Source organism: Macaca mulatta, chromosome 3 (genome assembly GCF_049350105.2).
Source record: "Macaca mulatta isolate MMU2019108-1 chromosome 3, T2T-MMU8v2.0, whole genome shotgun sequence".
NCBI classification, from domain to species: domain Eukaryota; kingdom Metazoa; phylum Chordata; class Mammalia; order Primates; family Cercopithecidae; genus Macaca; species Macaca mulatta.
In genome coordinates this window covers 131820871-131834172 of record NC_133408.1, presented here as the reverse complement: position 1 = coordinate 131834172, position 13302 = coordinate 131820871, and the positions used below count along the sequence as shown (strand labels likewise).

Genomic DNA, 13302 nt, shown 5'->3' with positions numbered 1-13302 from the left:
CTCACTTTGATTCTTTCAGATCACATTTTTAAATCAATATTTTAAATTTTATATTTATTCCTCCTTTCTCTATTCCTTCCATTTTTATCCATCTTACTATTTTGACTGAAGATCACACAATATCCTCTGTTTCTGATTCACAGCTGAAAACCTAGAGCCCTAGCTTTGTTTAGACCTTTATAGAATAAAAAGGAAAAGAAAAGGAAAACCTAGAACCTAGCACAGTGCCTGGCATGTTGTAGGTGCTGAAGCAATTTGTCTAATAAATAAACATTTAAGAAATGGCCAACCTGGCAAGGACATCAGGCCATCAGTTTGTAATCTTATGTCAGTCAGGTCTGAGTATGAATTCATACTACCAGTGTGGTCCAAAAACAGCTAGACACAGAATTTAATGTAAGGTGGTCTCAGGTTAGCAGTGCCCTTGGTGAATCACAGAAGCAAACACAAATCCTGCCTGAAAGAATTGGACTTCAACCCAGATCCATAGCAAATGTAAGATGGCACTGACTGGTAGGTTTATTTCAACGTCAGAGATGATGGATTCATTCTGAATGGATGAAATACTGTATATTTTCTAATTGTTCATTCCTGATTTACAGGAATGCTATTTATTCTGAATAATGATAGGTACCCAGAGATCTTATTGTATTTTGTTAGCTTATAAAACCTACTGGAATTTCTGTGTAGACAATCTTATCATCTGTGAATAATGACAGTTTGCTTCCTGTTTTCCAATCCTTATTGCTTTTCTTTTTTTGTTTTCTTTTTTCATTCTTACTCTTATTTGTTCTATTGGTCTTATTATCTAGTACTAGTACAACAGTACATAGAAATGATACTATCAAACACACTTGCCTCATTCATTATTTTTTTTTATTTTTTTAATTGACAGACAAAATTGTAAGTATTTATTTCATTCATTATTTTAAGTGTTAAAATGTTTTTAATGTTTCACCACTAAATGTTTCCTGTGGGTCTCTAATAATTAAGAAGGTTGTTCCTTATTCCTAGTTTTATGAGTTTTTGTCATGAATCATATACAATTAATGCTTTTCCCCTTATATCAAAACAAATGTTTTTCTTTTAATCTATTAATATGGTTAATTATATTAACAGATTTCCTAAAATTAAAACCATCTTTGCAATCGTAGGACAAAGCCAGCATGTTCAGGATGTTTTCAATTTGGTATTTTTCACATGGATTTATTTAGCTAGTAATTTATTTATTTATAATTTCTGCATCTATGTTTTAGTGAAACTGTTTTTTCAGTTAGAAAAACATTTAGTTTTCCTTTCTCATATTATACCTGCCTGGTTGTAGTATCAAAGTTACACTAGCCCCATAAAATGAACTCACAACTTTTTTTCCATTTTCTACAACAATTTATGTAAGATAGGGTTATCTCTTTCTTGAAGTTGTGATAGAACTTTCCTACAAAATTATTCAGACTTGTGGTTTCTACTTGCGGGAGAGAAGTAGTGGAAAATGGAGACTTTTAACTTTGAATTCAATTCTTTTAATGATTATGGGTTTACTCAGATTTTCTTCTTCTTACATGAGGATTTTAACCTACATTTTTCTAGCATATTGTCTATATCATGAGGGTTTTAAAATTTATTGGTATAAAGCTGTAATTTAAAAATAGATTTTTAAATCTGTTACAAGTTTTCCCTATTCATTCTTTTTTTGTTCCTGATTAAACATATAAGACAGTTATTTATAAGTCTTTTTAAATAATTAGTTTATGGATTTGTCAATCTTCTACTCTTTTGCCTTTATTTTCTATTAAATTAATTTTTGCTCTTACCCTTATTATTTCCTTCTAATATTTTATTGTTCTCTCTCTAACTTCTTGATTTAGATGTTTAGTTCTTTAATTTTCAATAATTTTGTATTTCTTCTACCAGATACTCTGGTATGACTGGATTAGGATTCATTTTTAATGTGAAACCCTCAGCTTTGGAGAGAGATTGTTTCCTAGTCCACAGAGCAGTATAAATTGAGACCCCAATTGCAGATAGCAGCCAGGCCTGAGAATCTAACTTCTATAGGGAGATGTTTTCCCCCAGCTGAGAACCAGGAAGAAGCTGTTAAGTTTTGTCTGTCTTCCAACGCTGCTGGGCTGTTGGGCATATTATTTTTCTGGTCCACCTTTTCTCTGAGGAAAACTGGAAAAAATTCCAAACTCGAAACTTCATTATGTCTCTGCTCAAATAGCAGCTAATCAAAAAATATTTTTCTGAATCACTTATCTAAATAGTATCCTCATGATTCTCTTATTTTATTTCCCCAAATAATATTTACCCCAACTGGTGTATTAACTATTTGATTATTTGTGGTTGTTTGTAACCTTACCCACCCCCATTAGAATTTAAGCTCCATGAGAGCCGGGGCTTTATTTCATTGAACATTTGCTCAGTCATTAAGCAGGACCCCTCATTTTATTAGCCAGACATATTATAATCAAAAGCAAAGACTAGCAAAAATCAAAATGGAACATAGATACCGCTTTCCTTTGAACTATGGCACTTAACCATTATAAATTATTCTGAGAGGATATATCTTTATATGTGTGAATATACCATATGAACAAGAGTACTCCAAACACATATGCACAGATAAAAAAAATTATGCAGTGAATACTCATGTAAGTACACCTGAGATCAAGAAACAGAACACTGCCAGAACCACAGAATCCCCTACTGTGTGTTTGGCTCTCTTCACACAACTTCTCATCTTCCCCAGAGCTAACCACTATTCTGATTTCTGAAAATTCCCTCGGTTTTCTTTATGGCTGTACCACACAATGTATAACCTCCTTAACCAATAGTTTACTTTTTCATACTTTCAAATATATATATATTCATAAGATTGAAATGTTATAGCATCAGAATATTATAATTTATATTCAATTTTAAATAAAATCTGTTGCTGCTTAGAAATCAGTAATCTGATTTATATTATAAATTTCAATAAATTACCATCTATGCTCTCAGAAATCTAATAAAAGGGAAGAGTTGCAAGCATAATACTAAACATATAATATAAAAGATTTTGAACTTTTGTACACATAAGTGCTTTTTGATTATATTTTTATCTTCCAAATCATGTAGCATATGTCAACTGAGTAGGGGCCTGGGCAGAAAAGAAAATGAACCACAGATTAAAATGTCCCCACAGATCTTACACAAAATACTCAGTCAATCTTAGAGAATCACTAATTAACTTGATAGAGGAAAAAAAATCAGAGGTAGAAAATACATTTCAGCCTTAGGAAACTATTTTTATGTTATTGCCCATCTAGAAACTCTTTGAATTAGCAGATAAAAGAAAAGTACAATTAGAATCACAACTTCTCCAAAATATTAGTTATGCTGTAATATATCCATTAAGCTATTTCAGAAAACATATATATGGGAGAAAATGCTTATAATTAATGCTATCAATCTGAAGGGCATATGAGAAGACAGAATTTAACATATCTATCCATTTAAAAAAGAAACTCAAACCTTTCGAGTTCTTTCTTTTGTCCTCCAAATGCAATCACAGTTCTAATTGCTGCCAAGACCTCTTCAGCTACTGCTCCAGCTTTTGCATAAGCTAAGAGTTCTTTATCAGTAAATGAAGACAGTATCTGTTTAAAAATACAATTTTGGATCATGAAAAAAACACGTTAATTTTATCTTTTGTAAAGTAAAAATAAATGTATACACAGGTGCTGCCTATACATTAACGTATGTGTAGGACAAAATCTGTCTTTTACCTGCCTTTGGTTATCATGTTCTATTTCTTAGTATCTATAGTCACTTTGTAAGCTGCCCCAAATTCTTTTTGGACCGAGATGGTATATAATAAAATATATTAATTGAAAATTTTCTTTTCCCATTGAAAACCTCATAGATCCTCATTTAAAGAAATATAACTAGAACTTTTAGAAGATGATAAATTTCAGAAAAGAAAGTCTATACTACATTATAATTATAAACAAATATAGAAAACAGACATTATGTCAAGAAAATATGGCATGCGTTCAATACAGCAATTGCTAATGGTTCTCTGGTTCAGAAGTGTCAAAGTGGGAGGCCAGAAGAATTCAGAGAACCAAGTACATATGGTGACTGACTTCAAGAAGGTCCATGCCAAAGAGTTTCCTCTGTTGGTGCTCTTGGGCAAAGCAATACATTCAGCCACCCAGGGAGGTCTTTGTTTTGTGGATACTCTTTGATCCTTCTGTTTGCTTCCTGACCATTTATTCTGTGGATGGAATAGTAGTGGATACTTTATATACACAGAAGCTCATTAATTCTTCTCAATTGCATAGTGAAGTGGCTATTATTTCTCCCACTTTACATATGAGGATATGGAAGCATGAAAAAGTTAAATAATTTTCTAAGTGTAATATCCAGGATTCAAGCCTGAGTCCATAAGGTTTCATAGTCTGAATTAACAGCCACTGTAGGAAACCCCTCAATGAAACCAGTCACTGATGCATGAATTTGTGTCCCAGAGGGTCCTATTATAGAAAGCTGGATCAATTGCAATGGGAAAAGGACTAAGGTTATTGCACCTAGAATGCTGAAGTGGTCAACTACCTAAATAAAGATTACACATTACAGGCCAGGTGTGGTGGCTCACACCTGTAATCCCAACATTTTAGGATGCCAAAGAAGAAGAATTGCTTGAACCCAGGAATTCTAGACCAGTCTGGGCAACATGGCAAGACCCTGCCTCTACAAAAAATTTAAAATTTAGCTAGGTGTGGTGGCACATGCCTATTGTCTCAGCTACTCAGGAGGCTGAGGTGGGAGGATCGTTTGAGCCTAGGAGGTGGAGGCTGCAGTGAGCAGTGGTTGTGCCACTGCAGTCCAGCCTGGGCAACAGAGTGAGACCCTGTCCTCCCCACCCCTCCCCCAAAATTGCACAAAACCAATTTATTTAAAAAATTCTGATTAAATAGAATTATATTCTTTCAATAAAAAATTCACACGCACTTGTGGACTCATTTATGTAAGCAACATTGGTCTACCCCTTCTTTGCACAAAACGCTCAAAGTTGTTTGGGTTTTAACAGTGGATTTCTCCCTTTCCTGTGTGTGAACGTGAAAGGAGCTATGACAGCTAGAGGAATGGGTGGATGAAGGCAAATGAACGTTGATTAGTTATGTTCTAAGTGCAGACATTGTGCTGGACATATCTAACCTCTTTAGTACCCAAAATAATGTTCCATTGATTCACTAGACATTCCTGACTTCTCAAAGCAATCTTCCTGGGGCTGTCCCACCACATTTGCAGAACCATTCATGGTAGGAGGTCTGAGATAGGGTGGCCAGCACCATCCCTGAACAAACTTCTGCAAAATAGAGGAGGCTCATACAACATGCTTTAGGAATGTTTTTCTGCTCCTTCTGAAACCTCATGGTGCCACAACAATTGCCCACAATGGAGACAAACCAACAATAGGAAGATCACTTCAAAGTGATACTTCAAAGAAATACTTTAAAGTTAGGAGGTTTTTTTTAATGTTATTTTAATTTATTGTTAATATATCAAATACCACAATGAATTCTACAAATCTAGCTCCCTTTTCCTTCTATGACCTTCCATCATTATAAGCAGACAAAAGGATGGTAGAACCTTCATTAAGTGTTGTGTTTTTCAAGAGATCATGTCTGTGAAGAGGGGGAAAAAAAAAGGCCCTCTAACCTATCCTATTATCATGGATATGAAAAGGCCAGGCGTGATGACTCACACCTATAGTTCGATAGTCCCAGCACTTTGGGGTGCTAAGTGGGAGGATCACTTGAGGCCAAGAGTTCAAGACCAGCCTGGGCAACACATGGTGACCCCATCTCTACAAAAAAATTAAAAACTAGCTGGACATGGTGGTATGAGACACAGTCATGATGCAGAACAATTCAGTCACAAGGATCCCTCAGGCTACCTTTTATAACCACAGCTGCCCCTATCCCTACCCCTTGCTTCTCCTCCTGTTCCCCATCACTTTTACTTCCTAGCAACCACAAATTTGTTGTCATCTTTATAATTCTGTCATCTCAAGAATGTTATATAAATGGAACCATGTGGTATAGAACCTTTTGGAATTGGTTTTTTCCACACAGCATAATTCTCTAGAGATTCATCCGGATTGCTGCATGTATCAATAGCGCTTTCCTTTTCATCATTGGTTAGAATTCCATGGTATGGAAGAAGTACAGTTTGTTTAACCATTTATTTACCTGTTGAAAGAGATCTGGACTGTTTCCAATTTGGGGCTATGATGAAAAAAGCTGCTATAATCTTTTGTATACAGGTTTTTATGTAAACATAATCTTTTTCTCTCAGATAAATGCCCACAAGTGCAGTTGCTGGATTGTATGGCAATTGTATGTTTAGTTTTATAAGAAACTGGAAAACTATTTTCCAGAGTGGCTGTACCATTTTACACTCCCATCTGCAATCTATGAGTGATCCAGTTTCTCTACATTCTCTCCAGCATTTAAGTCTCACTGTTTTTCATTTTAGCCATTCTGATAAATGCATTGTGATACCTCATTGGGGTTTAATGTAAATTTCATTGATGGCCAATGGTGCTGAATCACTTTTCATGTGCTTACTTGACATCTGTGTATCTTCTTTACCGAAATGTCTATACTTATATTGAGTTTTGAGTTTTATTTATATATTCTAGATAATAGTTCTTTGTCAGGTATGTGGTTTGCATATAATTATTTCTGTCTGCAGCTTGTCTTTTCATTCTATTAATATGGGCTTTACAGAGTAAATTTTTTTATTTTTATGAAGTATAATTTATCAATTTTTACTTTTAACGATTATGCTTTTGGTGTCAAGTCTAAGAACTCTGCCCAGGCATAGTTCCAAAGATTTCTTCCTATTTTTTTTTTTCCCTAAAAGTGTTATAGCTTTACATTTTACATTTAAGTCCATGATCCATTTTGAGTTAATTTTTATATACAGTGTCAGGTTTAGGTTGAGCTTCTTCCTCTTCCTTCCCCTGCCTCTTCCTCCTCCTCCTCCTCTTTGTTCTTCTTTTTTCCTTCTTCTTCCTTCTCCTTCTCCTTCTTCTCTTTCTCTTCCTCTTTCTCCTTCTCCTTTTCTTTTTCTTCTTCTCTGGCACTATTTGTCAGACAGAATGTCCTTCCTGTATATGTTTTGCTAAGTGTTTATCAAAGTGTTTAATTTTATTTTGAGTGACTATAAATGGTATTATATTTTAGATTTTGGCTTCTGCATTATTTTTGGTATGTAAAAATTCAATGGATCTGGTATCCTGTGACTTTTCCAAACTCAGCTGGGAGAATTTTTATAGATTCCTTGGGATTTTCTACATACAAAATCATGTTGTCAATAAATAGATATGCTTTTCTTTCTTCCTTTCCAATCTATATGCCTTTCATTTCTTTTTCTTGCCTTATTGTGATGGTTAGAAGTTCAGTGTTTTGATTAAAAAGAGTGGTAAGAGTTAATTTGTTTTATTCCTGATCTTAGAGGAAAGCAGTCTTTCACCATTAATCATGATATCAGCCAAAGGGTTTTTGTAGATGATCTTTACAGAGTTGAGGTAACATTCCTCTATTCTTAACTTGCTGAGAACTGTTATTATCAGTGGGTGTTAAGATATTTTCAAATGTTTCTTCTATGTCAATCTATATGATCATATGGTTTTTCTTCTTTGGCTTGTTGGTGTGGTAAATGATGTGAAAAATGATCAATTTTCAAATACTGAGCCAGCATTTTACAGTTGAAATGAGTCCCACTTGGTCATGACGTTTAATCCACCTTGCATTATTTTTTGTATATGGTGATAGGTAAATAAGGTACAGATTCATTCTTGCACCTATAGATAGCCAGTTTTTCCAGCAACATTTATTTAATAGATAGTCTTTTCCTCATTGCTTATTTATGTAAGCTTTGTCAAAGATCAGATAGTTGTAGGTGTGTGGCTTTATTTCTGGATTCTCTATTGTGTTTCATTGGTCCATATGTCTCTTTTTGTACTGGTACCATGCTTTTTCATTTACTACAGTTTTGTAATATAGTTTGAAACTGGATAATGTGATGCCTCTGGCTTCATTTTATTTCTTTAGGATTGCTTTCGTTATTCAGTCTCTATTTTGGTTCCATATGAATTTTAGAATAGTTTTTTCTAATTATGTAAAAAATTACATTGGTAGTTTCAGAGGAATAATGTTGAATCTGCAGATTCATTTGGGAAGTATGGCCATTTTAATGCTATTAATTATTCCCATCCATAAGCGTAGAATATTTTTTCTATTTGTGTCATCTATGATTTCCTTAAGCAGTATTTTGTAGTTCTCCTTTCATCTCCTTAGCTACACATATCCTTAGGTATTTTATTTTGTATATATATTTCATTTTGTGTTGTAGCTATTGTAACTGGGACTGGATTCCTTATTTGGCTCTCAGCTTGAATGCCAGTGGTGTACAGACATGTTATTGATTTTTGTATATTAATTTTGTATCCTGAAACTTCACTGAATTTTTTTATCAGTTCTAGGAGCCTTTGGATGAGTTTTTAGGGTTTTGTAGGTATAGAATTATATAATCAGTGAAGAGATATAGTTTGACTTCTTCTTTTCCTATGTGGATGCCTTTTACTTCTTTCTCTTGCCTGGTTGCTCTGGCTAGGTCCTCCAGTACTATGTTGAATAGGTGAGAGTGGGCATCCTTGTCTTCTTCCAGCTCTCAACAGGAATGCTTCTAGTTTTTGCCCATTCAGAATGATGCTGGATGTAGGTTTGCCATAGATGCTCTTACTAAATTTTGAGTTATGTTCCTTCAACGCCTAGTTTGTTGAGGGTTTTTTAATATGAAGTGATATTAGATTTTACAGAAAGCTTTTTCTGCATCTACTGAGATGATCTTTTTTTGTTTTTAATTCTGTTTATTTAATAAATCATATTTATTAATTTGCATATGTTGAATCAACTTTGCATCCTAGGAATGAACTACTTGATCATGGTGAATTAACTTTTTGCTATACTGATGGATTTGGTTTGCTAGTATTTGTTGTTGAGGACTTTTGCATCTATGTTCATCAGGGATATTGGCCTGTACTGTTTTTTTTTTTTATTTTTTATTTTTTTCCATTGCTTCTTTGCCAGATTTTGGTATCAGGATGATGCTGGCTTTGTAAAATGAGTTAGGGAACAGTCTCTTCTAGTTGATATTTTGGAAGAGTTTCAGTAGTATTGACACCAGCTCTTTTTGTGTGACTGGAAGAACTCAGCTGTGACTCCATTTGGACAGGCGCTTTTTCTGGTTGGTAGGTTTTTAATTACTGATTCAATTTCAGAGCTTGTTATTGCTCCATTCAGGGTTCCAATATCTTCCTGACTAAATCTTGGGAAGTTTTGTGTTTGGAGAAATTTATCCATTTCCTCTAGATTTTCTAGTTTGTATGCATAAACGTGTTCATAATAGTCTTTGAGGATCTTTTATATTTCTGAAATCAGTTCAAATATCATCTTTTTATTTCTTATTGTGCTTATGTTGATCTTCTCTTTTTTCTTTGTTAATCTACTTAGTAGTCTATCAATCTTGTTTATCCTTTCAAAGAACCAACTTTTAGGTTCATTAATCCTTTGTATGAATTTTTGCATAGCAATTTCATTCATTTCTACTTGATTTTAGTTATTTCTATTCTGCTATCTTTGCAGTTAGTTTTTTCTTATTTTTCTAGTTCCCCTAGGTGCAACATTAGATTGTTAATTTCAGATATTTCTTGATGTAGACATTTAGCACTACAAACTTTCCTCTTAACATGGCTTTTACTGCATATTATAGATTTTGGTTCATCGTGTCTATTTTCATTGAATTTTTTGATATCTGTCTTAATTTTGTTGTTTATGCAAAAGTCATTTAGGAGCAAGTTGTTTAATTTCCACATAATTTTTTGGTTTTAAGAAATCTTCTTGGTATTAGTTTCTATTTTTTTCCAGTATGGTCAGAAAATATGCTTGGCATGATTTAGATTTTTTTGAATTTATTGAGACTTACTTTATGGCCGAGCATGTGGTCAATCTTAGAGTATGTTCCATGTGCAGATGAGAAGAATGTATACTCTGTAGTTGTTGGGTGGAGTATTCTGTAGATGTCTATTAGGTAGGTCCAACTGGTCAAGTGTTGATTTTAAGTCTATAATTTCTTTGTTAGTTTTCTGCTGTGACAATCTGTCTAATGCTCTCAGAAGGGGTGTTGAAGTTCCCCCCCATTATTGTGTGGCTGTCTCAAGTCTTTCCACAGGTCTAGAAGTACTTGTCGCATGAATCTTGATGCTCCAACATCAGGTGCATACATATTTAGAATAGTTAAGTCTTCCTGTTGAGTTGAACCCTTTATCATTATGGAATGCTCTTCTTTGCCTTTTTAAACTCTTGCTGGTTTAAAGTCTATTTTATCTGATGTAAGAATAGCAATCCCTGCTTGTTTTCCATTTGCATGACAGATCTTTCTCTAACCCTTTACCATGAACCTGTGGGTGTCATTACATGTGAGAAGAGTCTCTTGAAGACAGCAGGTAGTTGAGTTTTGTTTATGTCAATTCGACTTGCCACTATGTGCCTTTTAAGTGAGTTGTTTGATAATTTACATTCAAGGTTAATATTGATATGTAAAGTTTTAATCCTGTCATGTTTTTAGCTAGCTGTTTTGTAGACTTGATTGTGAACTTGCTTTATAGAGTCTTTGGAGCATGTACGTAAGTATATTTTTCTGATAGCAGGTATTTTTCTTTTGTTTCTATGTTTAGAATCTCTAGCCTTAAGAATCTCTTGTAAGGCTGGTCTAGTGGTAGTGAATTCCACTAGCATTTGCTTGTCTGAAAAAGATTTTATTTCTCCTTTGCTTATGAAGCTTAGTTTAGTGGGAAATGAAATTCTTGGTTGGAATTTCTTTCCTTTAAGAAGGCTGACCATAGGACCCTCATCTCGTCTTGCTTGCAAGCCTTCTGCTGAGAAGTCTGCTGCTAGCCTGATGGGGTTCCCATTGTAAGTGATCCTTTTCTCTAGCTGCCTTTAAGGTTTTTTCTTTCCTGTTGACCTTGGAAAATTTGATGAATATGTGTCTTGGGAATGGTCGTCTTGTATTGTATCTTGCAGGGGTTCTCTAGTTCTTGAATTTGCACGCTGGCATCTCTAGTGAAGTTGGGGACATTTTGTGAACTGCATCCTGAAATGTGTTTTACAAGTTGCTTATTCTCTCATCTTCTCTCTCAGGAATGCCAATGAGTCATAGGTTTGGTTTCTTTACATAATCCCTTATTTCTCAGAGATTTTGTTCATTTATTACATGTTTTTCTTTATTTTTGTCTTACTGGGTTGTTTCAAAGGACTGGTCTGTGAGCTGTGAGATTCTTTCCTCCGCTTGTTCTAGTCTGTTGTCAAGGCTTTCAACTGTATTTTGAAATTCCTGTAATGAATTTTTCAATTCCAGAAGTTCAGTTTATCCTTTCTTAAAATGTCTGTGTCATCTTTTCTGGCTTCGTTGGATTGGGTTTCCAGTATCTCCTAATCTCATTGAGCTTCCTTGCCATTCAGATTTCAAATCTATGTCTGTCATTTCAGCCATTTCAATTTGGTTAGGATCTGTTGTTGGGAAGCTAGTGTCATCATCTGGAGGTAACAGAACGGTCTGACTTTTTGAATTGCTGGAGTTCGTATGCTGATTCTTCGTCATCCAAGAAGGCTGGTGTTTATCTTTGTGATGTTGCTGTTGTTTGGATGGAGCTTTTGGTTTTTATATTCTTTTCTTTTCCCCTTGTAGTTTTGACTGTGGTGTATGCTGTGTGTAGTTGATGGACTTCATTTCTGGTGCTTTCAGAGAGCCAAGGTTCTGTATGGATTCTTTAGTTGTGGCTAGATTCCTACATTGGGTTTCACAGGTGATGTGTGCTGAATAAATTTTTGTTCAGTGGTGTAATTCAGATTGTCATCCAGTAGATGATGCTTAAGTGTAAGGGCCAGCAGATAGGCTTTTACTCAGCCATGTGTCTCTTTTGTATTTCATCTCCTTTGCAACAGTATTCCACAGAGGGCGAGATGGGCGGCAGGTGAGAGATCATCCTCTCACCAAGTCTGTTCCCAAGCCTTGGGGGCACCACTTCCAATCACTGACACCATGCTCATGATTCCAGCCCCAGTGGAGACACTGGCAGGTTGGGCCCCACTCCCTTGGGGTTGCCCAAGCCAAAGGTTAATTCACCAAGAGTTCCCTAAGGACCTACTGGTCCTGTGTTTGGCAGAGTCAGAGTGGGTTGTGGTGCATTTCTACAGGTTGTTTGTGAATACAGTGGATCAAGGGTAGAGAATCCTCGGGCAAGGCAATGAATGGTGCCATGTATGTGCAGCTGGTGTGGTGCCTGTGGCTCAAGGTTTTTATTCCAGCAGATAGCCGTGAAGACTGCTCAGCTTGTTTTCCCCCTGACTAGGTCTCCTGGTGTCTTCCCTGTAGCAGACCTGACCACTGAGTTTTGTCCCAAGCCTTTTGCACTCAGATAATTGGGCTGTTAGGTGTTCTTTGTCGGAGTCTCTGGCAGAGACTGGTCAGCAAATGAGCTACACCTCATTCCCAGACCAATCTTGTGGAGGGAAGCATTTCCAGCTCCCATGCCGGCACATGAACCCACACCTCATTCTTCTCAGTGTTCTGAGAGTTGGGGCTCCTCCCTCATTCAAGTTCAGGCCACAGTTCTCAGCTCAATGCCCCTGAGCTGTGTGCTTGAATCCTGGGGGTTGGGACCAGGCCTGTGGCTTTGTCCTCTGTCCCCTCGGGATTGAGCACTGGATGTTGTTGGGGCCAGTCCAGTGTTTCAATTCCACTGGCAAAGCACTCAGGCTGGGCAGTGAAGGCAATGCTGTGAGCATGCTTTTGCAGAAGCAGCCAGGCAGGGGCTTTGGGAGGGGATGGCAGATGAAAGTGCACAGATCAGATGCACCTTAGTCCTGTGACAAAGATAGCCCTGTTCTCTCCTGGCACAGCGCTCAGCAGTGTCTAGAGTCACTCAGAGCAAGACGAAGAGCCATGGGTATGGGTTCCTAAGGTCACATTTTACTGGAGTTTCCCCATACACAGAACCTTCTGGGCCCCACTTAGGTTTGAGCTCTGCCTCTACTTAATCTCTGGGCAGTTGCTCTGCCAATTCAAATATCTATGGGGTATATACCCAGTAATGGGATGGCTGGGTCATATGGTACATCTAGTTCTAGATCCTTGAGGAATCGCCATACTGTTTTCCATAATGGTTGAACTAGTTTACAATCC

General features: G+C 36.1%; 1 protein-coding gene across 6 annotated transcripts in view; it reads right to left on the bottom strand.

Moving 5' to 3' along the window:
• The window catches only part of ABCB1 (ATP binding cassette subfamily B member 1), a 219545-nt gene that overhangs the window by 52416 nt on the left and 153827 nt on the right, over positions 1-13302 (bottom strand). For all 6 annotated transcript variants that reach the window (XM_028844740.2, XM_077994375.1, XM_077994377.1 and 3 more), the window contains 1 exon segment: positions 3514-3638. In XM_028844740.2, coding sequence (XP_028700573.2) covers positions 3514-3638 — 125 coding nt within the window.